Here is a 26,086-nt window from a genome sequence, read left to right on the forward strand (position 1 = left end):
CGTACACACACACACAACACCACACACACACACACACACACACACACACACAACACACACACACACACACACACACACACACACACACAGTGAAATTCAATCACTGGACCAACAACTCAAATTCATTACATTCATATTTATTAATCATTCACTTACAATTTGATTTATTAATCAGATATACTTAATCAGCGTCTCACACTATACTCATAGATCTCTTAACAGCAAATAACACAACCTGAAACAACAACACACACATATTGTATCTTTGTTGCACAATACTTCCAATGTGACCCACAATGTCAGAAACACATTATCAGATCTGACTGGCATGGGCGCTGTGACAACAGTGCTGTTTGTAAACACCAACACAGAAGAAATCACCATTAACACACACCAGCACGGAAAAGCAAAAATGATTTAATTTTTCACATCAAAAATCAAATTGTCTGTGTGTGTGTGGTGCAAAGAAAGAAATGTAAAACACTAAGTTGACTTTTGCACATAAAAGCAAAATTATAATTTCATTATTCACATCAAAAATCTAATTATTTGCAAGGAAATAAATGTAAAACACCTAAGGTGACTTTTTGTCTCTTTTCTGATATTGGCAGCGAGTTGTTGATCTCTGTACCACCAGGAATGAACATGCAGTGTTTTCACTGGAGCAGCTGATGGGGATAGGCGACGCTGAGGAGATGAACAGTCGGAATAAAGGGGTGCAGAGGATGCTTGCTGGGAAAAACATAACTTAATTCACACACACAACATAAGACGAACACAAGTCTTAAACTTTTAAGTCCAAGAGGTTGCAGTCGATCTTGTAGTAGACGTAAGGATAATACTCCTGCTGGCTCAGGTTTAAGCCGGGGATGTCCATGGCCGACTGCAATACACAAACGCACAAACAAAAGCTTATTTCCTTTGAATTTTGTCAACAAATTTGTTAAAATCCATGACAAACAGTACTTCACTGTTGAAATAATAATTCATCAACCTGGCTGGTGTGGCAGGTCATGATGCCAATTAAACAGTGATGACTACTGCAGAAACGTACCTTAGTCTGGTCACGATAAAAGCACACTAGAAAATGTGCAGTTCAGCTTGAAAAAACAGCATTATTAAGTAAACATCATTATGGTCAGCAGTCATGAGACTGGTTGGAAACGATGCTAGAGGCGACTAAAGGTTTGTGAAATGAACATTCAATTCACAGACAACAGCTCTGGCAGACTTTGTGTAGTCAATGTGCCAATTACGTACACACTCCCTCAAACTTGTGGTATCTGTTGCATTGTGTTGTGGCAGCTTGAAGCAGTCAGCTATTGAAAATACAGTAGGGTTCAGAATGATAGTAGTGCTATGTGACTAAAAAGATTAATCCAGGTTTTGAGTACATTTCTTATTGTTACATGGGGAAACAAGGTACTAGTAGATTCAGTAGATTCTCACAAATCCAACAAGACCAAGCATTCATGATATGTACACTCTTAAGGCTATGAAATTGGGCTATTAGTAAAAAAAAAAAGGGGGTGTTTTTTTTTTTTTTTTTTGCCTGGCACAATATCATTAACTAGCCTGTTAGCTTCTGCTGGTTAATGCTAGAGTCCCTTAATTGAGAGAGTAACAACATGACAAATCGGGGGGGGGGGGGGGGGGGGGGGGGGGGGGGGGGGGGGGGGGGGGGGGGGGGGTGGGGGGGGGGGGGGGGGGGGGGGGGGGGGGGGGGGGGGGGGGGGGGGGGGGGGGGGGGGGGGGGGGGGGGGGTGGGGGGGGGTCACGTGACTCGGGTGCCATCTTGGGGCCAAATAACGTTGGCTGTTAATCTGTCTGCATGTAAATACAGCTATTTTTTTATGTATTTATTTGCTGAAAATGCTGGGTTGTTGTGGATTTGGATGCACAACAGACAACAAGGGCTTCAAGATGTACAGATTACCTTCAGATCTGAACAGAAGAAAATTTTTTGGAAAATAAAATCAGCCATGTGGGATAGAAGCCGACATCATCATCAAAGCTTTGAGAGGTAAATTTATTGTTCAGTCCCATGTACAGTAACTCACCTAAATCGCTATCGTATAAACAGGATATTCATAGTCACCGGACAAAAAAGTCCCAAAGTTTTTGTATTGTTTTCCATGTAATAAACACCGTATATAACGGATTTTCACTCGGATAAAATGTCCCTTCCGATCGCAGTGTAATTCCATTAAAAACCCCCGAGCATGTGGGACCAGAGTCATTTCCGTGATTAAAAGCCCAACCGCTTTTTTTTTCCACACCGTGCTCGGACTTGGAGCCGCAGCCTGATGTGCACCTGTTAAATCAGACACAGCCAAAGACTGTGATTTCACACTGTTCTAATTTCACTCCATCTCCCATCATATCTTAATGGCTTTTGCAGTGCGCACGCTGATTACATTTTGATAACGGATCAAATACATCTGGCAGAAAAAAATTTTCAGAGGAAATTTTGACCTGGTCATTAAATGAGTAACAGGACCCGATTCAGGATTCCCCATAGATCTTCAGCAGCCTCCTGACTGTAACTAATCCATTACATACGTACATATAATTAATGTTGTGTTTTTATACATATAACAGATTTGGTCAGTTTTAAAAATATATTGGTTTGTATAAAGGATTTTGCTCACATCAGATAAAACGTCCCGTCCAATCGCAATGTATTTCATTAAAACCCAGAGAAGCCTAGACGTGCAAAGTAACAGAGATACAAATTAAAGTTCAACTCTTGACACTTGCAGATTTGAGGAAAGTGGGACAAGAGTCATTTCTGTGATTAAAAGCCTGACCAGTTTATTTTTTCAACCGTGCATCAGACTCTGAACCGCAGCCTCATGTGCACCTGTTAAATCGACACAAAAAAGGCTGTGATTTGACACTTTTCTGCTTTCACGCCATCTGCCATCATATTGTAATAGTTTTTGCAGTGCACAGACCTGATTACATTTCGGGATCCCATACGTTTGCAGAAAAGTGCGCAAATTTACAACACAAAGTTGGGAAAGAGGAAATTGTACACCTTACCTTGGATTTGGAGGTGACTGTAGAAAAGAAAAGCTTGTTCAAGGTCAAATTAGTCCAGAATAAATTATAATCCAACAATGGAGAAACTTTAAAAACTGTCACGCCACGTCATTGCAATGACACTGAGTTACAGTTGTGCAGAAGCGTAAATCAGGCTTTAAAATAATCAAATAAATCATCATAAATTGTACATTTATGTAAATTTGATAGCTTAACTATTTTAATTATTATATTGATAGCACCTGTACCTGGGTGTGCAAGAATATTTAAACAAAATTAGGCAGGTGCATAAATTTGGGCACCCCAACAGAAAAAAAAAAAAAAAAAAAAAAAAAATCAGCATTTAATAATCCTCCTTTTGCAGAACAACAACCTCTAAACGCTTCCTATATCTTGTAATTAGTCTGGATTCTGGTTGAAGGTATTGTGGACCATTCGTCTTTATAAAACATCTCAGGTTTGTTGGTTTCCAAGCATGGACCCACTTAAAATCACACCACAGATTTTCATTAATATTCAGGTCTGGGGACTGAGATGGCCATTAGAGAACGTTGTACTTGTTCCTCTGCATGAATGCCTTTAGTAGACTTTGAGCACTGTTTAGGGTCGTCTTGTTGAAAGATCCAGCCCCGGCGAAAACCTCAACTTACAACAAACCTCACTGATTCATGAACATTGTTCTCAAGAATCTGTTGATATTGGCTGGAATCCATGTGACCCTCAACTTTAACAAGATTCCCAGTACCTGCACTGGCTACACAGCCACACAGCATGATGGAACCACCTCAAAATTTTACTGTAGGTAGCAAGTGTTTTTCTTGGAATGCTGTGTTCTTTGTCAGCCATGCATACCACCCCTTATTAAGTCTCAATTTTAGTGTCACTGGAGAACCTTTCCAGAATGAAGCTGGCTTGTCCAAATGTGCTTTAGCATACCTTAAATGACTCTGTTTAGAAAAGGCTTCCTCTGCTTTACTCTCCATACAGTATCTCTTGTGCAAAATGCACTGTACAGTTGAACGATGCACAGAGACACTATCTGTAGCAAGATCATGTTGTACGTCTTTGGAGCAGGTCTGTGGGTTGACTATGACTGTTCTCACCATCCTTCACTTCAGCTTACCTGAGATTTTTTTTTTTTTTGGCCTGCCACTTCGGGCCTTAACTAGTACTGTGCCTGTGGTCTTCCATTTCCTCACTATGTCCCTCACAGTGTAAACTGACAGCTGAAATCTCTGAGATATCTTTTGTATCCTTCCCTAAACCATGATATTGACCAATCTTTGTTTCATGTCATTTGAGAGTTGTTTAGAGGCTCCCATGTTGCCACTCATTAGAAGAGATGCAAAGAGGGGCCTTAAATACACTTTCTCATGACTGGATTTATTTGTGTAAGGAGGTCAAGGGTCAATGAGCTTACCAAACCAATTTTGTGTTCCAATAATTAGTGCTAAATGTATTCAAATCAATAAAATGACAAGGGTGCCCAAAATTTATGCACCTGGCCTAATTTGTTTAAATATTATTGCACCACTTTCTGTAAATACTAGAAACTTCATTTCACTTCTCAAATATCAGTGTGTTCGTTCTGCTATATGATAATTTACCTGAAATTTCTGATCCAAACAACCATGATTTATAAAGGAAAATCATGAAATTATCAGGGGTGCCCAAACTTTTGCATACAACTGTAAGTGCATGTAGCACCCTCTGACATGGAGTACCTTTTTGTGCCAGAGGCTACTAGGATATACAAACCCCTGGCAAAAATTATGGAATCACCGGGCCTCGGAGGATGTTCATTCAATTGTTTAATTTGTAGAAAAAAAGCAGATCACAGACATGACACAAAACTAAAGTCATTTCAAATGGCAACTTTCTGGCTTAAGAAACACTATAAGAAATCAGAAAAAAAAAACTGTGGCAGTCAGTAACAGTTACTTTTTAGACCAAGCAGAGGGAAAAATATGAATCACCTAAATTCTGAGGAAAACAATTATGGAATCATGAAAAACAAAAGAACGCTTCAACACATCACTAGTATTTTGTTTCACCACCCTGGCTTTTATAAACAGCTTGCAGTCTCTGAGGCATGGACTTAATGAGTGACAAACAGTACTTTTCATCAATCTGGCTCCAACTTTCTCTGATTGCTGTTGCAGATCAGCTTGCAGGTTGGAGCCTTGTCAGGGACCATTTTCTTCAACTTCCACCAAAGATTTTCAATTGGATTAAGATCCGGACTATTTGCAGGCCATGACACTGACCCTATGTGTCTTTTTGCAAGGAATGTTTTCACAGTTTTTTTGCTCTATGGCAAGATGCATTATCATCTTGAAAAAGATTTCATCATCCCCAAACCATACTTTCAATTGATGGGATAAGAAAAGTGTCCAAAATATCAACGTAAACTTGTGCATTTATTGAGGATGTAATGACAGCATCTCCCAGTGCCTTTACCTGACATGCAGCCCCATATCATCAATGACTGTGGAAATTTACATGTTCTCTTCAGGCAGTCATCTTTATAAATCTCACTGGAACGGCACCAAACAAAGTTCCAAGCATCATCACCTTGCCCATGCAGATTCGAGATTCATCGCTGAATAGTGACTTTCATCCAGTCATGCCACAGTCCACGATTGCTTTTCCTTAAGCCCATTGTAAACCTGTTGTTTTTTTTTCTGTTTAGGTGTTAATGATGGCTTTCGTTTAGCTTTTCTGTATGTAAATCCCATTTCCTTTAGGCGGTTTCTTACAGTTCGGTCACAGGCGTTGACTCCCGTTTCCTCCCATTCGTTCCTCATTTGTTTGATGTGCATTTTCGATTTTGAGACATATTGCTTTAAGTTTTCTGTCTTGACGCTTGATGTCTTCCTTGGTCTACCAGTATGTTTGCCTTTACAACCTTCCCATGTTGTTTGTATTTGGTCCAGAGTTTAGACACAGCTGACTGAAACAACGAACATCTTTGCAATATTGCGTGATGATTTACCCTCTTTTAAGAGTTTGATAATCCTCTCCTTTGTTTCACTGACATCTCTCGTGTTGAGCCATGGATTCATGTCAGTCCACTTGGTGCAACAGCTCTCCAAGGTGCGATCACTCCTTTTTAGATGCAGACTAATGAGCAGATCTGATTTGATGCAGGTGTTAGTTTTGGGGATGAAAATTTACAGGGTATTCCATAATTTATTCACTCAGAATTGAGTGAGTCCATATTTTTTTTCCCTCTGCTTGGTCTAAAAAAGGAACCGTTACTGACTGCCACAATTTTTTTTCTTGATTTCTTATAGTGTTTCTTAAAGCCAGAAAGCTGCCATTTGAAATTACTTAGTTTTGTGTTATGTCTGTGATCTGCTTTTTTTTCTACAAAATTAAACAACTGAATGAACATCCCTCTGAGGCCAGTGATTCCATAATTATTGCCAGGGTTGTAATTACATCCAGTCCGTCACAGGTGGCAGATGCTCACTTTGCATTTCCACGTGGAACTAGGAACAGGCGGAAGCAGGACCCTACTAACTACATGATGGAGAGGAAGACGCTGACTTACCTGTGTTTAGATTTTTAAATACTCTTAAAACCTAATCAAAGCACTCACATCAATAATTGCGGCTGCGCTGCTGTCCAGATGTTTGTACAGCTCATTGAGCACCTCTCTCAACTTCTTCATGGTCTTCTTGTTTGGCTGCAGAAGCATGGCCTGAAAGTTCACTGGCAGCCCGTATCTGTAGGAAGAGAAACACACATTCACTAAGACTGAATCTGCAGTACAGACACTAGGGGTGTCATAATGCATCTATCTGATTGAACCGTACGGTAACACATGCAATGGTTCTGTGCCCAGAATTGCACACACAGAATACACAGTATGACTACTAAGTATGACACGTGACAGCAGATCTCTACTGCTCCCAGATTACAGCTACTGTATGAAAGTTTTCAACACAGGAACAAACACTGTATCCATCCAATATTAATGCGATTATAAACTTTTGAACATTATTCATCAGCATTTACGAGGTCTGTTACAAAAGTATCTGACCTTTTATTTTTTTCAAAAACTATATGGATTTGAATCATGTGCACTTGCATCAGACAAGCTTGAACCTTCGTGCGCATGCGTGAGTTTTTCACGCCTGTCGGTTGCGTCATTCGCCTGTGAGCAGCTTTGTGTGAGCACTGGTCCACCCCTCTCGTCGTTTTTTTATTGCGAATAATGTCTGAACGATTTGGAGCTTTGCTGCATCAATTGTTTTCCAGAAACTGTGAGAGAAAGAGGAAAGAGGTGCATGGCGCCAAAGCAACGCCGTGATGAAGCCTTCCAGGACATGTTGGGGCATGTCCAGCTCATGCACAATCACAATCGGATAATCACACGACTGAAAAGCAACCGGAAGTCCATCTGAAATCCACCTGAAAGCCGTCCTGGAGATCAACACGGAGGTGGTTTTGTGCCGCGTAATGAACGGTGTCCGTGGCGCATCCCTCCGTTTTTCTTTCCATTACAAAAACTCCTGTAACAGTGGAATGTGCCGTTCATTTCTAAACTGGATGCTGTCTTGATCCGGTATGTCGTCTGACTAGCACAGGAATTGTGAAAAGACGTGGGACATCAGCACATTAAGACAGACGTGCGGAGGAGTTCTGCGCGTTGCGGTGGAGCCGCATGGCACAAAGCAACTCCGTGATGAAGCCTTCCAGGACATGTTCGGGCATGTCCAGCTCATGCACAATCACAATCGGATAATCACACGACTGAAAAGCAACCGGAAATCCATCTGAAATCCACCTGAAAGCTGTTCCTGTGAGACCAACACCGAGGTGGTTTTGTCTCGCGTAATGAATGGCTCCGTGGCGCGTCCCTCCGCTTTTCTTTCCATGAAAAAAACTCCTGTAACAGTGGAATGTGCCGAAAAAGTGCTGATGTCCACGACTTCTGCCTTTTTGTGAAAGTCAGACAAGGTCCCGGATCAACAAAGCCTTCACGTTGGAAATGATCTGGTTGTTTCAGCGGGGTCTGAGCATGTCGATCGGCACTGGGTGCGCGCCGCGCTCTCAGCAGTTGTGGGCCGTCCTTAAAGCGGCAGTAACACTCCTTAATCTGTATAATCCCCATAAAATCGTCCCTGAAAGCCATATTAATTTTCCGTACGGTGTCCACCTGGAGGGTCTCTCAGTTTTCTGGAAAAAATTGATGCAGCAAAGCTCCAAATCGTTCAGACATTTTATTCGCAATAAAAAACGACAATAGGGTGGACCAGTGCTCACACAAAGCCTGCTCACAGGCGAATGACGCAACCGACAGGTGTGAAAAAACTCACGCATGGCGCACGAAGGTTCAAGCTTGTCTGATGCAATCACACGTGAGTTCAAATCCATATGGTTTTTGAAAAAAATAAAAAGGTCAGATACTTTTCTAACAGACCTCGTATTTATTTATTTGTCTGTCTGTTAGCAGGATTCCGTCAAAACTACTGCATGGATTTTGCCGAAATTTTCACCACAGATATTAAGCCATGGAAGACTACACAAAATTTTGGAGGTGATCTGGATCTGGATTGGCAGATGTCAGAAATCTCTGATTGCTCTTTGTTTTTGGGCATGAAAGGTCTCATCCAGTGACTGATATTTTTTGACATGAAGACTGAAATCATCGAACTGGAAATGGTGAGTGATTTGATTTTACATTTGCTTACATTGGTAAACACATTTCTACCACCAAAACAGTTCGACCACATGAATAAAAATGTATTTTCAATAAAAAAAATGAAGAATTTTCAAAAACCAAGCTCATATCAAACTGTGATGTCTAAACCGAGGTGTGAAGCAAAGTGTGACTTTGGTGTACCATGACACCGCAGACACAGGTAATACTCTTTGGAGACAATGTAATGTCTTCACTGTAAGTGGGGGGAGCAAACGGAGTCAGGTGACAATCTTTCAGTTTTTACACAAGTATATCTCTGCGAGTTGTTAGGACAATACCTTAAAACGGATTCCACAAAGACCCGTAGCGCTTTAATATGGATCCACGCATATGAAGGCTTCACTGAAGTTTACTTTCAGCCATCGAACAAGAGGGCCCTGAAGACAGGAGATACAGCTTAAGGTGAAGGAGCCGTTTCATAGTAACTCAGTTATTACCTCCAGTCAACCAACAGAGAACAACAAGATTTATGTGATAACCCACATTTGCCTTTGTCTATATATATTGTCTATATGGTTGTATAGACAATCTAGCATATACTGTATCTATATATATATATATACATATATATAGTCATCTGAAAATTTTTTGCTGACATACTTCATCTAATTTTTGAGTTGTCATGTACAGTTAGAAAAACAGAAGTCATTAGAAAACCTTGCATGATGTCTGTTGGTGAAGTAAAATAAATAATTAAATATAATGCATGCAAGAAGTAGGAATTCCAACTAAAACAATAAATGTCTATTACCACAGTAGTACACTATGTAAACAATCACTTCCAGGTGGGAAGTTGATTTCCAACAATAAAAAAAGTCTAAAAAAAGTCATGTGCTACAAGTTGTGATTCAGGGGAGGTGATGGTCTAGTGGTTAAGGCGTTGGGCTTCAGACCAGAAGATCTCGGTTCAAATCCCAAATCCCAATTTGAACCAGCCTGACTAGAAAATCACTAAAGGCCCTTGGGCAAGTGCCTTGTATGGCAGCACCCTCACATTGGGGGTGAATGTGACGCATTATTTGTAAAGCGCTTTGATTGTCTGATGCAGATGGAAAAGAGCTATATAAATGCAGTCCATTTACCATTTATTTACTATGATTTTAATACTTTTTTGATACTAATTTGAATACTATTCCATTACTTACAAACTGCTTCTTTTGTCTGTGGAGAGCCGTGTCATTTCCTCTTTGTCAGCCTTCATCTCCTCTCATTGTACTGGAAATCTCTCACCATGAACCTACAAACAAAATCACAAATCATGTTTGTTTTTCAATTGTTTTGAATTCTAGATTTATCACACATTAGTTAAAAAAGTAGTCCTTCGGAACTGATCAACTCTGAGGGAGCAAAGTATTTTAGCTAGCAGTGTAGCATCTTAATAAACCAGCTCTCCTTACGATTCTTTCTGATCATTTTCCAGCCTCTTTGTGTCAGTTAGAGTCCTGTGATAGAGAGTTTCAGCTCCTCACACAGTACACAGAACATCTTACTTGTTCTCTCTGGCACTGTGCTTGAAGTCATCGACGGCTTTCCTAAACAGTGTGACGCTGAACAGTCCACTGTCATAGTCTTCAAACAGCAGACTGAAAGAAAACAAACAGTCAACAAACTGTAAATTTACCCAAGAATAGAAACCTACGAGGACACACCGAATAATAAAGACAGCAAGTGAATAAAATCACATCATATACACGTAAGGCTTGCAGATGGTTGGTTTATGAGTGTTGGACAACTGGGATCAGCCATACACACACACACACACACACACACACACACACACACACACACACACACACACACACATAAATGGCTACTTTTGTCTTTCTGTCTGTCCGGAATAGGCTCTAAAACTACAAAAGGTGAACTCCCCAAAGTTACATATTCTGAACCACCATGACATGGGCTACAACCTGGTACTATTTTCAAACAAAAAAATTAATATTAAGACAACAATACGAGGTCTATTAGAAAAGAAACCGACCTTTTTATTTTTTTCAAAAACCATATGGATTTGAATCACGTGTGATTGCGTCAGACAAGCTTGAACCCTCGTGCGCATGCGGGAGTTTTTCCACGCCTGTCGGTTGCGTCATTCGCCTGTGAGCAGGCTTTGAGTGAGGAGTGGTCCAGCCCCCTCAGCGGATTTTCATTGTCAGGAAATGGCGGAATGATTTGGGCTTTTTTTCCATCAGAATTTTTTCAGAAACTGTTAGAGACTGGCAGCTGGAAACCATTTTAAAAATTTATCTGGCTTTCGGTGAAAATTTTACAGGCTTCACAGAGAATAAGGACTGTTACTACAGCTTTAAAGACAGCTTTAAAGACGGCTTTAAGGATGCTCGGCGCACCGCGCTCCGTGCCGCCATCGAGAGCCACAAACCACCAGATCATTTCTAAACGGATGGCTCTGTGGATCTGAGACTGTCGTGTGCAATTTCTCTGGTTATCACAAGAGCTGGACATCAGCCATTTTCCGGCAGATTTCACTTTTAACAAGAGATTTGTCATGGAAAGCCGAGCGGAGGCTTCGCGCATCACGACCGATTTGCTGATGGAGCGAGACAAGGAACACCTCCGTTTTGGTCTCACAGGACGGCTTTGAGATGGCGTTCAGACAGCTGTCGGTGGTTTTTCCATTGAGTGATTATCCGAGAAATTGTGGATGTGCCAGGACATGCCAGAACTCCGAGCCGCCATCGAGAGGCAAAAAACACCACATCATTTCTAAACGGATGGCTGTGTGGAGCTGGGACCGTCATGAGCAATTTCTCTGGTTATCACAAGAGCTGGACATCAGCCATTTTCCTGGCAGATTTCACTTTTAACAAGAGATTTTGTCATGGAAAGCCGCGCGGAGGCTTCGCGCGTCAGGACCGATTCGCTGATCGAGCGAGACAAAGGAACACCTCCGTTTCGGAGTGCCAGGGGACAAGTTGGGACATGCCTATCTTGGCTTTCAGTGCTTACCAGCCCAGTGAGTATAAGAGACATTGTGAAGAGCTTAAAGCTGTAGTAACACTCCTTATTCTCAGTGAAGCCTGTAAAATTTTCACCGAAAGCCAGATACATTTTTCGAATGGTTTCCAGCTGCTTGTCTCTAACAGTTTCTGAAAAAATTCTGATGGAAAAAAAGCCCAAATCATTCCGCCATTTCCTGACAATGAAAATCCGACGAGGGGGCTGGACCACTCCTCCCACAAGGCGTGCTCATCAGCCATTTTCCGGCAGATTTCACTTTGAGGCTTCATCACGGCGTTGCTTTGCGCCATGCGGCACCGCCGCGACGCGCGGAATTCATCCGCACGTCTGTCTCAATGTGCCGAGAAAGTGCTGATGTCCACGTCTTTTCACAATTCCTGTGCTAGTCAGACGACGTCCCGGATAAAACACAGCGTCCAGTTTGGAAATGAACGGCACATTCCACTGTTACAGGAGTTTTGTCATGGAAAGAGGAGCGGAGGCTTCGCGCCAGTTGAACCCCAAAGTTACATATTCTGAACCACCATGACATGGGCTACAACCTGGTACTATTTTCAAACAAAAAAATTAATATTAAGACAACAATATTAACAATAATCTGATACATACAGTTGAACCATATGTACCTCAGTGGCAGTTGTACTCCAGCACAAATCTCTCAGCTTTAATAGCTGGCCCTATGCATATATGCAGGAGCTCAGTAGCCTGCCTACTGCTATAAACAGAGCCCAGACTCCTGGGCTATCTGCTGCTGGCTAGCACACATAGCGTGGGTGTGCATGCAAGCTTGGTTGTATAACCAAGCAGATTCAAATATCCCCCTTGATATGATTGCATCCTTTCTCCGCACATGCTGCACGTGGGTGCTACAAACCTGTTTGACTCTCCTTGAAAAGATTTGAACAACTCTACAAACTTTAGTGTTTTCAGACCTGTTTATAGCAAAAACAAATGTGAGTATTCTGTCATTTACTGACTAATCATATACTGAACATTTTGATTGTAAGAACATAAATACACAATTCAATACAAAGTAACTTTCTTCCATGTGCTTTGTTATCCCCATACTCTCCTCTACCAATATTACACCCATGATATTTGACACCATGTGTGAATGAGTTGATATCATCCTACTTAAAAATAGTCCTTAAATCTGGTTTAATCATTATGGCAATATGCACCCTCAAACTGAGATTTTTCTGTACCTAATGGCCAATACTGCGTTATGTTTATCAACTTCAAAATAAATACAAGGTAAACTCTTCATAATGCTGTCCCCAGCAACAGCCCACCAACCCACTTTTGAAGATATTTTGCACATACTATTACCAATAATAATAATAATAATAATAATGATGATGTACAGTGGGGAAAATAAGTATTTGACCCCCTGTCAGTTTTGCAGGTTTTCCCACTTACAAAGAATGGAGAGGTCTGCAATTTTTATCGTAGGTACACTTCAACTGTGAGAGACAGAATCTAAAACAAAATCCAGGAAATCACATTGTATGATTTTTAAATAATTAATTTGCATTTTATTGCATAAAATAAGTAGTTGACCCCCTAGAAAATCAGAGCTTAACAACTGGTACAGAAAAATTTGTCTGCCATTATAGAGGTCAGACGTGTCCTGTAGTTCTTGACCAAGTTTTCACACACTGCAACAGGGATTTTGATCTACTCCTCCATATAGAGCTTCTCCAAATCTTTCAGGTTTGGAGTTTCAGCTCTCTTCAAAGATGTTCTATTGAGTTCAGGTCTGGAGACTGGCCAGGCCACTCCAGAACCTTGATATGCTTCTTATGGAGCCCCTCCTTAGTTGCCCTGCCTGTGTGTTTGGGGTCATTGTCATGCTGGAAGACCCAGCCATGACCCATCTTCAATGCTCTTACTGAGGGAAGGAGGTTGTTTGCCAAAATCTCGCAATACATGACCCCATCCATTAGTGCAGTCGTCCTGTCCCCTTTGCACAAGAGCACCCCCAGAGTATGATGTTTCCACCCCTATGCTTCACGGTTGGGATGGTTTTCTTGGAGTTGTTCTCATCCTCTAAACATAATAGATTACAATTTGTTCATGTAAATGGGGAATCTACTTCACAGACTAAAGTTAATTATGGAGTTCCACAAGGTTCTGTGCTAGGAACAATTTTATTCACTTTATACATGCTTCCCTTAGGCAGTATTATTAGACGGTATTGCTTAAATTTTCATTGTTACGCAGATGATACCCAGCTTTATCTATCCATGAAGCCAGAGGACACACACCAATTAGCTAAACTGCAGGATTGTCTTACAGACATAAAGACATGGATGACCTCTAATTTCCTGCTTTTAAACTCAGATAAAACTGAAGTTATTGTACTTGGCTCCACAAATCTTAGAAACATGGTGTCTAACCAGATCCTTACTCTGGATGGCATTACCCTGACCTCTAGTAATACTGTGAGAAATCTTGGAGTCATTTTTGATCAGGATATGTCATTCAAAGCGCATATTAAACAAATATGTAGGACTGCTTTTTTGCATTTACGCAATATCTCTAAAATCAGAAAGGTCTTGTCTCAGAGTGATGCTGAAAAACTAATTCATGCATTTATTTCCTCTAGGCTGGACTATTGTAATTCATTATTATCAGGTTGTCCTAAAAGTTCCCTAAAAAGCCTTCAGTTAATTCAAAATGCTGCAGCTAGAGTACTGACAGGGACTAGAAGGAGACAGCATATCTCACCCATATTGGCCTCTCTTCATTGGCTTCCTGTTAATTCTAGAATAGAATTTAAAATTCTTCTTCTTACTTATAAGGTTTTGAATAATCAGGTCCCATCTTATCTTAGGGACCTCGTAGTACCATATCACCCCAATAGAGCGCTTCGCTCTCAGACTGCAGGCTTACTTGTAGTTCCTAGGGTTTGTAAGAGTAGAATGGGAGGCAGAGCCTTCAGCTTTCAGGCTCCTCTCCTGTGGAACCCAGCTCCCAATTCAGATCAGGGAGACAGACACCCTCTCTACTTTTAAGATTAGGCTTAAAACTTTCCTTTTTGCTAAAGCTTATAGTTAGGGCTGGATCAGGTGACCCTGAACCATCCCTTAGTTATGCTGCTATAGACGTAGACTGCTGGGGGGTTCCCATGATGCACTGTTTCTTTCTCTTTTTGCTCTGTATGCACCACTCTGCATTTAATCATTAGTGATCGATCTCTGCTCCCCTCCACAGCATGTCTTTTTCCTGGTTCTCTCCCTCAGCCCCAACCAGTCCCAGCAGAAGACTGCCCCTCCCTGAGCCTGGTTCTGCTGGAGGTTTCTTCCTGTTAAAAGGGAGTTTTTCCTTCCCACTGTAGCCAAGTGCTTGCTCACAGGGGGTCGTTTTGACCGTTGGGGTTTTACATAATTACTGTATGGCCTTGCCTTACAATATAAAGCGCCTTGGGGCAACTGTTTGTTGTGATTTGGCGCTATATAAAAAAAAAATTGATTGATTGATTGATTAAACATGGTAAGTGGAGTTGATTCCAAAAAGCTCTATTTTGGTCTCATCTGACCACATAATCTTCTCCCATGCCTCCTCTGGATCATCCAGATGGTCACTGGTGAACTTCAAACGGGCCTGGACATGTGCTGACTTGAGCAGGGGGACCTTGCTGCCCTGCAGGATTTTAAACCATGACAGCATCATGTGTTACTAATCTTTGTGACTGTGGTCCCAGCTCTCTTCAGGTCATTGACCAGGTCCTCCTGTGTAGTTCTGAGCTTTCTCAGAATCATCCTTACCCCACAAAGTGAGATCTTGCATGGAATCCCAGGCTGAGGGAGACTGACAGTTATCTTGTGTTTCTTCCACTTTCTAATAAATAATCATAACAGTTGTTGTCTTCTACCAAGCTGCTTGCCTGCTGTCCTGTAGTCCATCCCAGCCTTGTGCAGGTCTACAGTTTTGTCCCTGGTGTCCTTAGACAGCTCTTTGGTCTTGGCTATGGTGGAAAGGCTGGAGTGTGATTGATTGAGTGTGTGAACAGGTGTCTTTTATACAGGTAACAAGTTCAAACAGGTGCAATTAATACAGGTAAAGAGTGCAGAATAAGAGGGCTTCTTAAAGAAAAATTAACAGGTCTGTGTGAGCCAGAATTCTTGCTGGTTGGTAGGGGGTCAAACACATATTTTATGCAATAAAATGCAAATTAATTATTTAAAAATCATACAATGTGATTTTCTGGATTTCTTTTTTTTTAGATTCTGTCTTGCACAGTTGAAGTGTACCTACGATAAAAATTACAGACCTTTCCATTCTTTGTGGGTGGGAAAACCTGCAAAACTGACAGGGGGTCAAATACTTATTTTCCCCACTGTATATATTTTTTAACAACTAAAACATTTCATCAGTATTACACTGAGTATCCTAGTTTTATTCCTACAATTCTGTGCTAAGTGGAATTGATGAACAATATAAAAAAGGTTTATTTAACTTTGAAAATAAATAAAATGTAAAGGAGCAGCTTTTATTTAAGGTTATTGTTGTTCCTCCTTAATGCATGGTAAAGTTGTTAACCTGTCAAGCATGTACAGTGGATTGATTTTTAATGTGCTTGCAATACATTTCCATGCAAGCGCAATGTCAAAGACAATATAAGCATCGGTCTGGGATGCTGTATCAGCAGATACTCCATATGATTTATATATTTGGATTATTTGGTTAAATTAGTTTACTTGCCATGTGCCAATTACAACCCCGATTCCAATGAAGTTGGGACGTTGTGTAAAATGTAAATAAAAACAGAATACAATGATTTGCAAATCCTCTTCAACCTATATTCAATTGAATACACCACAAAGACAAGATATTTAATGTTTAAACTGATAAATTTTATTGTTTTTGTGCAAATATTTGCTCATTTTGAAATGGATGCCTGCAACATGTTTCAAAAAAGCTGTGACAGTGGTATGTTTATCACTGTGTTACATCACCTTTCCTTCTAACAACACTCAATAAGCATTTGGGAACTGAGGACACTAATTGTTGAAGCTTTGTAGGTGGAATTCTTTCCCATTCTTGCTTGATGTACGACTTTAGTTGTCAATAGTCGGGGTCTCTGCTGTCGTATTTTGCACATCATAATGCGCCACACATTTTCAATGGGCGACAGTGAAGGCAGGCCAGTCTAGTACGCACACTCTTTTACTATGAAGCCACGGTGTTGTAACACATGCAGAATGTGTCTTGGCATTGTCTTGCTGAAATAAGCAGGGACGTCCCTGGAAAAGACGTTGCTTGGATGGCAGCATGTGTTGCTCCAAAACCTGGATGTACCTTTCACCATTGATGGTGCCATCACAAATGTGTAAGTTGACCATGCCATGGGCACTAACACACCCCCGTACCATCACAGATGCTGGCTTTTGAACTTTGCACTGGTAACAATCTGGATGGTCTTTTTCCTCTTTTGCCCAGAGGATCCATGATTTCTAAAAACAATTTGAAATGTGGACTCATCAGACCACAGCACACTTTTCCACTTTGTGTCTGTCCATTTCAAATGAGCTCGGGCCCAGAGAAGGCGGCAGTGTTTCTGGATGTTGTTGATGTAGATGTATGGCTTTCGCTTTGCATGGTAGAGTTTTAACTTCCATTTGTAGATGTAGCAACGAACTGTGTTAACTGACAATGATTTTCTGAAGTGTTCCTGAGCCCATGCAGTAAGATCCTTTACGCAATGATGCCAGTTTTTAATGCAGTGCCCCCCACCTGAGGGATCGAAGGTCACGGGCATTCAATGTTGGTTTTTGGTCTTGCTGCTTAAGTGTAGAAAGTTCTCCAAATTCTCTGAATCTTCTGATTATATTATGGACTGTAGATGATGGAATCCCTAAATTCCTTGCAATTGAAAGTTGAGAAACATTGTTCTTAAACTGATGGACTATTTTTTCACGCAGTTGTTCACAAAATGGTGATTCTCACCCCATCTTTGCTTGTGAACGGCTGAGACTTTTGGAGACGCTCTTTTTATACCCAATCGTGACACTCACCTGTTTCCAATTAACTTGTTCACCTGTGGAATGTTCCAAACAGGTGTTCTTTGAGCATTCATCAACTTTCCCAGTCTTTTGTTGCCCCTGTCCCAGCTTTTTTGAAATGTGTTGCAGGCATCCATTTCAAAATGAGCAAATACTTGCACAAAAACAAAAAAGTCTATCAGTTTGAACATTAAATATCTTGTCTTTGGGGTGTATTCAATTGAACACAGGTTGAAGAGGATTTGCAAATCACTGTTTTTATTTACATTGTTTTTGTTTACATTTCACACAACGTCCCAACTTCATTGGAACTTGCCCGACATGACAAGTGGCCTTTGTAGCTAAGCATAGAGCCCTTATTTATGTATCAACCTGTCATGACTCGGTGAACAATGACTGCATTTTGGGAGCAGACACTGGTGCAGTGTGTCGCCACAGCCACCATATCATGGAACTGTATTGGACTCTGGATGGCAACTACCCAAGCAGACAACCATCTATCCCCACCTTTCAAAAGTACCTTAGCCATCCACCTGCTACAACGAGGTGAAATGTGGGCATGTCCTTGGCCTCTTCCAGCAAACGGGATCCTCAACACTGAGGCACCTGCGAGTTGGACCATGCTCAGAGAAACATGCCACATGCCCAAAATATCATAACTGATTCAACTTGTGATTCAACTGATTTCAACTGATTCAACTGATTTTCTGTTTGGGCCTGAGGCAAACATGCAAAGGCATTACATAGTTTTAGTACGAGTCTGATCCTTTAAGCAATTCTCTTCTTCATCAAAAACTCATTAAATAAATAAATGCACTACATTGCTGTCGTGCTTTTCAAAGCACTTTACAATGATGCTTCACATTCACACACACACACCAATGTCAGTGTGCTGCCATGCAAGGTGCTCAACTGCACACCGGGAGCAACTTGTGGATTGAGGACCTTGCACAAGGGCCCTTAGTGATTTTCTGGTTTGATAGGGATTTGAACAGAGGATCATCTGGTCTCAAGCCCACCGCTTACCCACTTGACCATCACCAAATAGGAGAAACTGCAACAAGTCAAAATCAGTTTTTCTTTTAAACTGTTGGTATTTCAACCAATATTTCATTTCACTTACTGTGAGGATCGCGGCACCACCATCTCAGCAAGTGTTTCATACGTTTTCTGCCACTCATTGTATGCATTCCTTAAAATGACAGATATAAAACTTGACTGTTTTTCCTCAGAAACAATGCACATCATTTCTCACTGAAATGTTTTCTACCAACCAATAACTGCCATACCTGTAATTTTCTGCACAAAGTAATACTCACTTTGGTACAACTACCAGCAGAGTAATGAGGTACTCTGACTCTAGTACAAAGTCATCTTTCTTCACAATGTCGGCCAGGCTCCTGGTCAGCAGGCTCCCCCTACAGGCACAGAGAGGTGTTGCAGTAACATGACTGTAAACCAACTACAGCTGGTATTTTTGCAAAATGCCAACATAAATTATCTGATTTGGGCACTTTGACACTGTATAGCTCACATAAGTACTTAAGTACTCACTACGTACTTACACATTCTTCCTTTCTAGATTCTGCAGGTTTCCTTTCAGGTTATTATAAGCAGATGCTCTGGTCTTCAAGTCATTGTCAATTTGGCTTAATTGCTGTAATAATGAAAGTTGGCATTTGACAGAACAAAGTCACAGACTTGTATTTATAATAGCACATTGAACCTAACTTCTAACTGCTGGTCACCCTGAGAAACATACCTTTGAAATAATTTCAGAGATGTTTTTAAGGGACTGTTTGATTGGATATTTTGCCATGTCCCATTGAAATCTTGTGATATAGGTGACAAGGTCAACTGAAAAAGAAAAAAAAATACTTATCTGCTCATTATATTATGGTAAACTACTGTATTGGATTATATGGTAGTTAAATACTGACATAAAATAAACAAAGGTAATTTTCTTCAGTGTCACTGTACCTCCATTGGCCAATAGGTTCTCCTGTACTTTATCTCGGGTGTCTTCCAGCACGTCAGCCATGTACTGAGCCACCTTCTTCACCACACTGTGAACAACCAGGAGACAACAGGTGACCTTCTGCCAACACAAAGCCAGTACAAGCCACGCACACATTCCCTATGCACATCAAAAGGTTTCAGAGATTCATGTTTAATCAGCAGAGTTTGGGATTCTTTGCCGCACATGTCAATACCTCAAAGTAAACTGTGAGCACAGAAGAGACGCCAATTCACACTTCACTTCCAAAATGTTCACGAAAAGATTCAACTCCAGTAAGTGCACAACTTGGTCATTAATAATCATGCCATCAAGCAGTGAGTGATTCTTCTTCTATTTGCTAGATAGAAGCTTCCAAAAAAAGGAACTAAAAGCAACCTGTGCTCAGATGAGTGAAACCATTTTATAAGTTCAACCTTTCTCACAGTCTAGGTAATACATACTGAGGAAGCAAAGTGAGGCTCACTCAGCGAAGACTGTGTGTGATATTTGGATGTCAATATTTCCAAAAGACTAGAAATCACACTCAAACACACTGGAGGCACGCAAGTCCTCAAGCACAAATATGACTAAAGCAAGAACTGCTGATGTGTCACCCAACTGTAAATGTCCAAGTTTAGATTCGGAGGCGAGCAAGACTCAAAGCCCAGTGAAATTCCTCATTGTTCCAAAGTACGGGAAGAGAACCCAGAATGGTGAAACACACAACACCAAAAGCCTGCCATCGGTTCGAGGAGACACAAAAAATACTTTAAAGGTTTTTATGCCTTTATGATAAATGCCATTGATTTGAACAGGGCAAATAATGTGTTTGACACTTCTGTAATTCGTAGTTCGTAAATGATGGTGGATATAATACCGAGATAAATGGTGACTTCTAATACTGTTTAACTGCTTATGAAAGATGACAGTGTTTGGGGTTTTTTTTTTTTTTATTCATTCATTTTTCGTGAGTTCTTATGTGTTTGTGATCCTTGAATTTACCCAGCAGCGAAAAGTGAAAGTGAAACTGGTTTATTAGAAGCCTACAGTGTAATCTGAAGTGGCTGCGTCCGAATCAGTACTGAGTAATCGGTTATCTGTAATAAAGATGAATTTTTTAGCAGTTTATCAGTTTAGCGTCAGGAAAGATAACTTTTCAGTTATTGGATTAATGGTTATCGAAGCTAACTTTTTGGTTAGCTGTGCCCACCACTGCCTACAGGTAACCTACGTACCCTTCAACAAAGGAGTCCAGCTTGGCCAGTTCATCGGACAAACCAACCAAGACATCTAGTGTCCCCACCTGTTTTTGGACACACACACAAAACATACATAAGGACATTATGACTTCATCCATCCCATTATTTAGATTATTGGTTCCCAAACAGTACTTCACGACCCATAAGCAGGTCATGGGAGATTTTGTTTAGATCACCAATGCTGGGATTTATGTCTGGAACTAGTTAGTCTTCGACCACTGTCATGGTTTCTGTGCAGCACAGCATGTGAGCAGAGCGGGAGTGTTAGCGACCACAGAGCAGAAGGATTTTGGCCACAGCGTAGAGCCACATATTTGGAAAAAACTGGAGGGTCACCTTATCACTCACTAGTCTTACTCCACTTTCTCATACTGGACCTGCTCACACCATGTGTGCATGTCCAATGCACACACATCACAAGCAGCAGTCACCAGCAACAACATGAGGAATTTGCCATGATACCTATTAAACAACACTGACGTGAATTTATGCAGAAATCATAGTCACATGTTGTTGTCCAACAAAGGCCAAATAATAATAATAATCACCAATAATCAATTCAAATGTGTGTGTGTGTGTGTATATATATATATATATATATATATATGAATGCATTTAATAAAAATTTGAGAGATACACAACTTTTAAAAAACTAAAGAAATCAGGTGACACACATTTAAAATAAACAGGTCAAAGTGCGGCTTTAAGACAACATAAATTAAAAAATGATCAATTGGGGGGAAAAAAGCTGAAAATGTCAGTAGCATTCATTTATGCACATATAAACTTTGTGATGCTTTGCCCTACATATAAGTGGAAACCGAGAAAAAGGAAGGGGTGCAAAATATTTCCGGTTTCATAGTTAAATGTTCAGAAAAGGACATTTCTTGAAACAGATTTGATCCTGGAGTATCACACATGGAAGTCAATCAAATGCCAATGTGTGTGTCAATGTGGGTACATTCACGTGCGTTATTACTATCTTTAGTGCTCACTTTCACTGCACGTGCTTGTTCAGGAAAGCACAGATTTCAACTGGTCCCTGCCTCCTTAAGACTGTGCGCTCTGCTGGGTGATTAGCTTTCTGACAGTTTGTAATGATACTCTGAGAATATCATGAACACTTGACTTGCAAACATGCACTTTATCTGCTCCCATGGTCACTGTTCAGGAAAGGACAATTCTGCAACTTCTCGCGTGAAAACACCCTGGAACATCTGATTTATTGTCTGCCACATACGGTTGGCATGTGAATGCAGAACTACATCCACTACGGAGGTCGTGTTTAAGCCTCTGTTTGTCTGTTGGATTACTCAATAAGGCAAGAAACCTTTTTTATTTAACTTAATGGAAACATTGGTTACTCTAAAAAAAAAAACATATCACTAAATTTTGAAAATAATCCATGAGTCTGTCTATTATATAGGGAAATAGGGAGATTTTAATCATTTTTCATAATAACCCAAAAACTATCAATATCATAAAAAATCTAAGGGCAAGTGTGCTGCATAACTAAGTGTGTACAAACACAAACTGGGTTCAGATCCATATCAAGATTCAAGGCTGGTGTACTGGATTTATCTTTGGGTCACTGTGTAATATCTAATATAGACAAAAGTTGCCACAATGTATCTGAGGTTAATTCAGGAAATAGGTTTAATCTGTCTTCAATGCAGTTTGTTATTTGCCAGGTATACATTCTAATATCACCCCAATAGAGCGCTTCGCTCTCAGACTGCAGGCTTACTTGTAGTTCCTAGGGTTTGTAAGAGTAGAATGGGAGGCAGAGCCTTCAGCTTTCAGGCTCCTCTCCTGTGGAACCAGCTCCCAATTCAGATCAGGGAGACAGACACCCTCTCTACTTTTAAGATTAGGCTTAAAACTTTCCTTTTTGCTAAAGCTTATAGTTAGGGTTGGATCAGGTGACCCTGAACCATCCCTTAGTTATGCTGCTACAGACTTAGACTGCTGGGGGGTTCCCATGATGCACTGTTTCTTTTGATTCACCTCTTTTTGCTCTGTATGCACCACTCTGCATTTAATCATTAGTTATTGATCTCTGCTCCCCTCCACAGCATGTCTTTTTCCTGGTTCTCTCCCTCATCCCCTCAGTTTTTCCTTCCCACTGTCGCCAAGTGCTTGCTCATAGGGGGTTGTTTTGACCGTTGGGGTTTTTCTGTGATTATTGTATGGCTTTTGCCTTGCAATATGAAGCGCCTTGGGGCAACTGTTTGTTGTGACTTGGCGCTATATAAATTAAATTGATTTGATTTGATAATAAGTTTTAAATCTGGTGTGTAGTTTTTGCTTTGTTTTATTTTTTGTAGAAAAATAAATGTAATGTATAAAACAAAGAAAATAAGCAGCAGGGAAGGCCATACCTTCAGCTCTGGAATGTTGAACTTGTGGTTGGTGGAGATGTTGTTGGTTCGAGTGGTGGCTGCCATCATTTTCTCCCATGTTTGCTGGCAAGTCTTCTCTCCCGGGGCAGAGATCAACCAAAACTCTGTCATGGTTACAGCACGTGTGCAGCTGGAGAAAACTGACCAGAAAATTTCATTTACACAAATACTCGTAAGCCAGTCTTATTTTAGTAAATTGTAAAGTGGAGACACTGGCTTTAAATTGTACTACACCACAAAACTGACTTCTCTGCTGGCTTTTTTTACACGTGTTACCGAGCTCTGTGAATCTGAGATGTAGGGTTATAACGAAAAATACCATATTTATTATTGATTAATCTGTTTGTGCAGTTTATCGCTTCTTACAACAAATGTCAGAAAAAGATATCATCACCTTAGATGACACATGACCAACAGTCCAAACCCAATGACATATGACACGCTTCTTTCATATTGTACAACTCCAAAAAAAAAAAAAAAAGAGTTGGAACAGTACGTAAATTGCAATAATAATAATTTTAAAAAAAACAAATACAAAAACAAAAACACACGCAGTGATGAACGTGTTTGTTATTATTTTAATACAAACAAAGGAATGAAGCAGGCATGCAGATGGTGAATCTGTAACAACCTCCAGCTGGTTTGTCAAGTTTCACCTCTGCTCGATTTGAGTTGTTTCAGTGCTAAAATGTTTTGCACTGATTGTGTCCTGCACCTTGGAAATGGGCTTATGCTGTTATTGATGTATGTGAGTGTGTTCGTAGCACGTAACCGTTGCGTCAAGAAGGTATCACTTTGAGGCACAACTGTTGGGGCAGTGAAGGCTTAATAAAATCTTATATCTTTGGGATTTGGACTTGTAAGTAGCATTTTTATTTCATTTTACAAGTCAAATTATTACTCCGGGCAGCACGGTGGTTTAGTGGTTAACACTGCTGCCTCACAACAAGGAGGTCATGGGATCGCTTCCACATGGTCCTTTCTGTGTGAAGTATCCATGTTCTCCCCGTGTTTGTGTGAGTTCTCTGCAAGGTGCTCTGGCTTTCTCTCACTTCAAAAGACATGCAGGCTAGGTGAACTGAAAACATTAAATTGACCGTAGGTGTATGTAAGTGTGCAGATGTGTTTGTCTATATGTAGCCCTGCGACAGACTAGCAGCCTGTCCAGGATGTACCCCTCTGCTCGCTCAATGACTGCAGAGACAGGCTGCAGCTCCCCATGAGCCTTAACTGGAATACACAGATATAGAAAATGAATGAATGAAAAATTTTTAATCGACTGATCAGCAACGTAACCAATCAGTGACACTACTGGTTGAACAACATAAAAAGACAGTGCTTTGAAGTATGAAGAAAGCTTTTTTTTTTTATTTGCACTTTTTCATATTGTAGACGTGAGCCTTTTATTGATTTGTTGATTGACTGATTGAATGGTCATTGTTTCTTCTGGCTGCTGTTGACAGGCTAATGAAATGATGCTACAATAGCAACAGAAGCTCTTTGAGCATTTATACTCATTTACATTATAACACATTTCCTTATACGAACTCACACAACGGCTATATAAAATTAAACAACGTATGTAAATGGTAGCTAGCAATAAATAAATAAATAAATAAATAAATAAATATCAAAGAACATCCAGGACAGATTAGCTGTTAGCTACCGCTAGCCACTTAACTTCCTCTTCAATGGCAATGACAGTAATGTTTAACATAATTGCTGAACGTTACTCACCTGTTTAGTAAGGATGTGCCCGTTAGCAGTGCAAATAAAGCTGTTTATGGCGACTCTAAGGGTTAATAATTGCCATAGTTGCAGTTCGTGAGGTCTCCTGACCGCAGCAGCGGAGTCAGCTGACCGTCCGGAACAGGAAGGCCTCTGCTGCTCACCAAACGCTGCAGCGACCCCAGCTGGTGGGCAACAGCTACCGCAGGTGCAAACTGCAGAACGAACAACAGTCTGCAGGTTTTGGACCAAAAAGTCACCTCACTGAGGAATTCTTAGCCTCCAGATAAAGGAGTATTAATCAGCTCAGTCTCACACTTAGAATGGAAACCTGCAAACCTCTGGACTTTATTTTGTAGCGGATTGACCCCGTATAGACTTTTGTTTGTTTTCCATAAAATGGGAAATCTGCCTATCCAAAGGGCAAATAAGCATAAGAACAGCATAAAACACAGAAAACATGCAGTATAAGATTGATGTCATCTATAAATTTCCTCCACAGTTTGTGCAGGGGTGTTTCAAGAAACTCTGACAGCCCCAGGTTAAAGGGACCGGGGGGGGGGCTACATTCACCTCACACCTCCACCCAAGACCACATCATCGCCCTTCCCCAAGGCAGCTTATGCACACTATTGTAGTGTCCAAGTAGATCCTTTATTTTCAGAAGGATAAACCAAGTGCAAACTCTGGAAACACAAAAATACCACAAAAATGCAGCAGCAGAACAAGAGCAAGAGCCCAAACCCATTAATCTGACAGAGGGGTATGGTGGGTACCATTTTGAAGGGTGTAACATGTAACACCAGAAAAGTGGATCTTTAAGTGCACCCAATGGTGGTCAAGGCCAAAGGTCAAATGAGGCCAAAAAAGTTAATTTTACATTTTTTTGTAAAATCATCTTTAACCATAGAATCTAAAAACAACCAAATAAAATCAAAAGTTCAAGAATTTAA

General features: G+C 40.6%; 1 protein-coding gene across 1 annotated transcript; it reads right to left on the minus strand.

Moving 5' to 3' along the window:
* Positions 1–121: 121 nt before the first annotated feature.
* On the minus strand, positions 122–25,301 carry LOC117513608 (V-type proton ATPase subunit C 1-A-like). The gene is given in 16 exon segments (XM_034173817.1): positions 122–883; positions 6,650–6,776; positions 9,037–9,086; positions 9,088–9,135; position 9,521; positions 9,904–9,967; positions 9,970–9,995; positions 10,249–10,341; positions 18,869–18,937; positions 19,065–19,163; positions 19,311–19,402; positions 19,508–19,602; positions 19,726–19,811; positions 20,980–21,047; positions 23,385–23,545; positions 25,143–25,301. Coding segments are annotated over 15 exon segments (1,149 nt in total). The 5' UTR covers positions 23,517–23,545; positions 25,143–25,301; the 3' UTR covers positions 122–784.
* Positions 25,302–26,086: the final 785 nt, after the last annotated feature.

Source organism: Thalassophryne amazonica, chromosome 7, assembly GCF_902500255.1.
Source record: "Thalassophryne amazonica chromosome 7, fThaAma1.1, whole genome shotgun sequence".
Taxonomy (NCBI): domain Eukaryota; kingdom Metazoa; phylum Chordata; class Actinopteri; order Batrachoidiformes; family Batrachoididae; genus Thalassophryne; species Thalassophryne amazonica.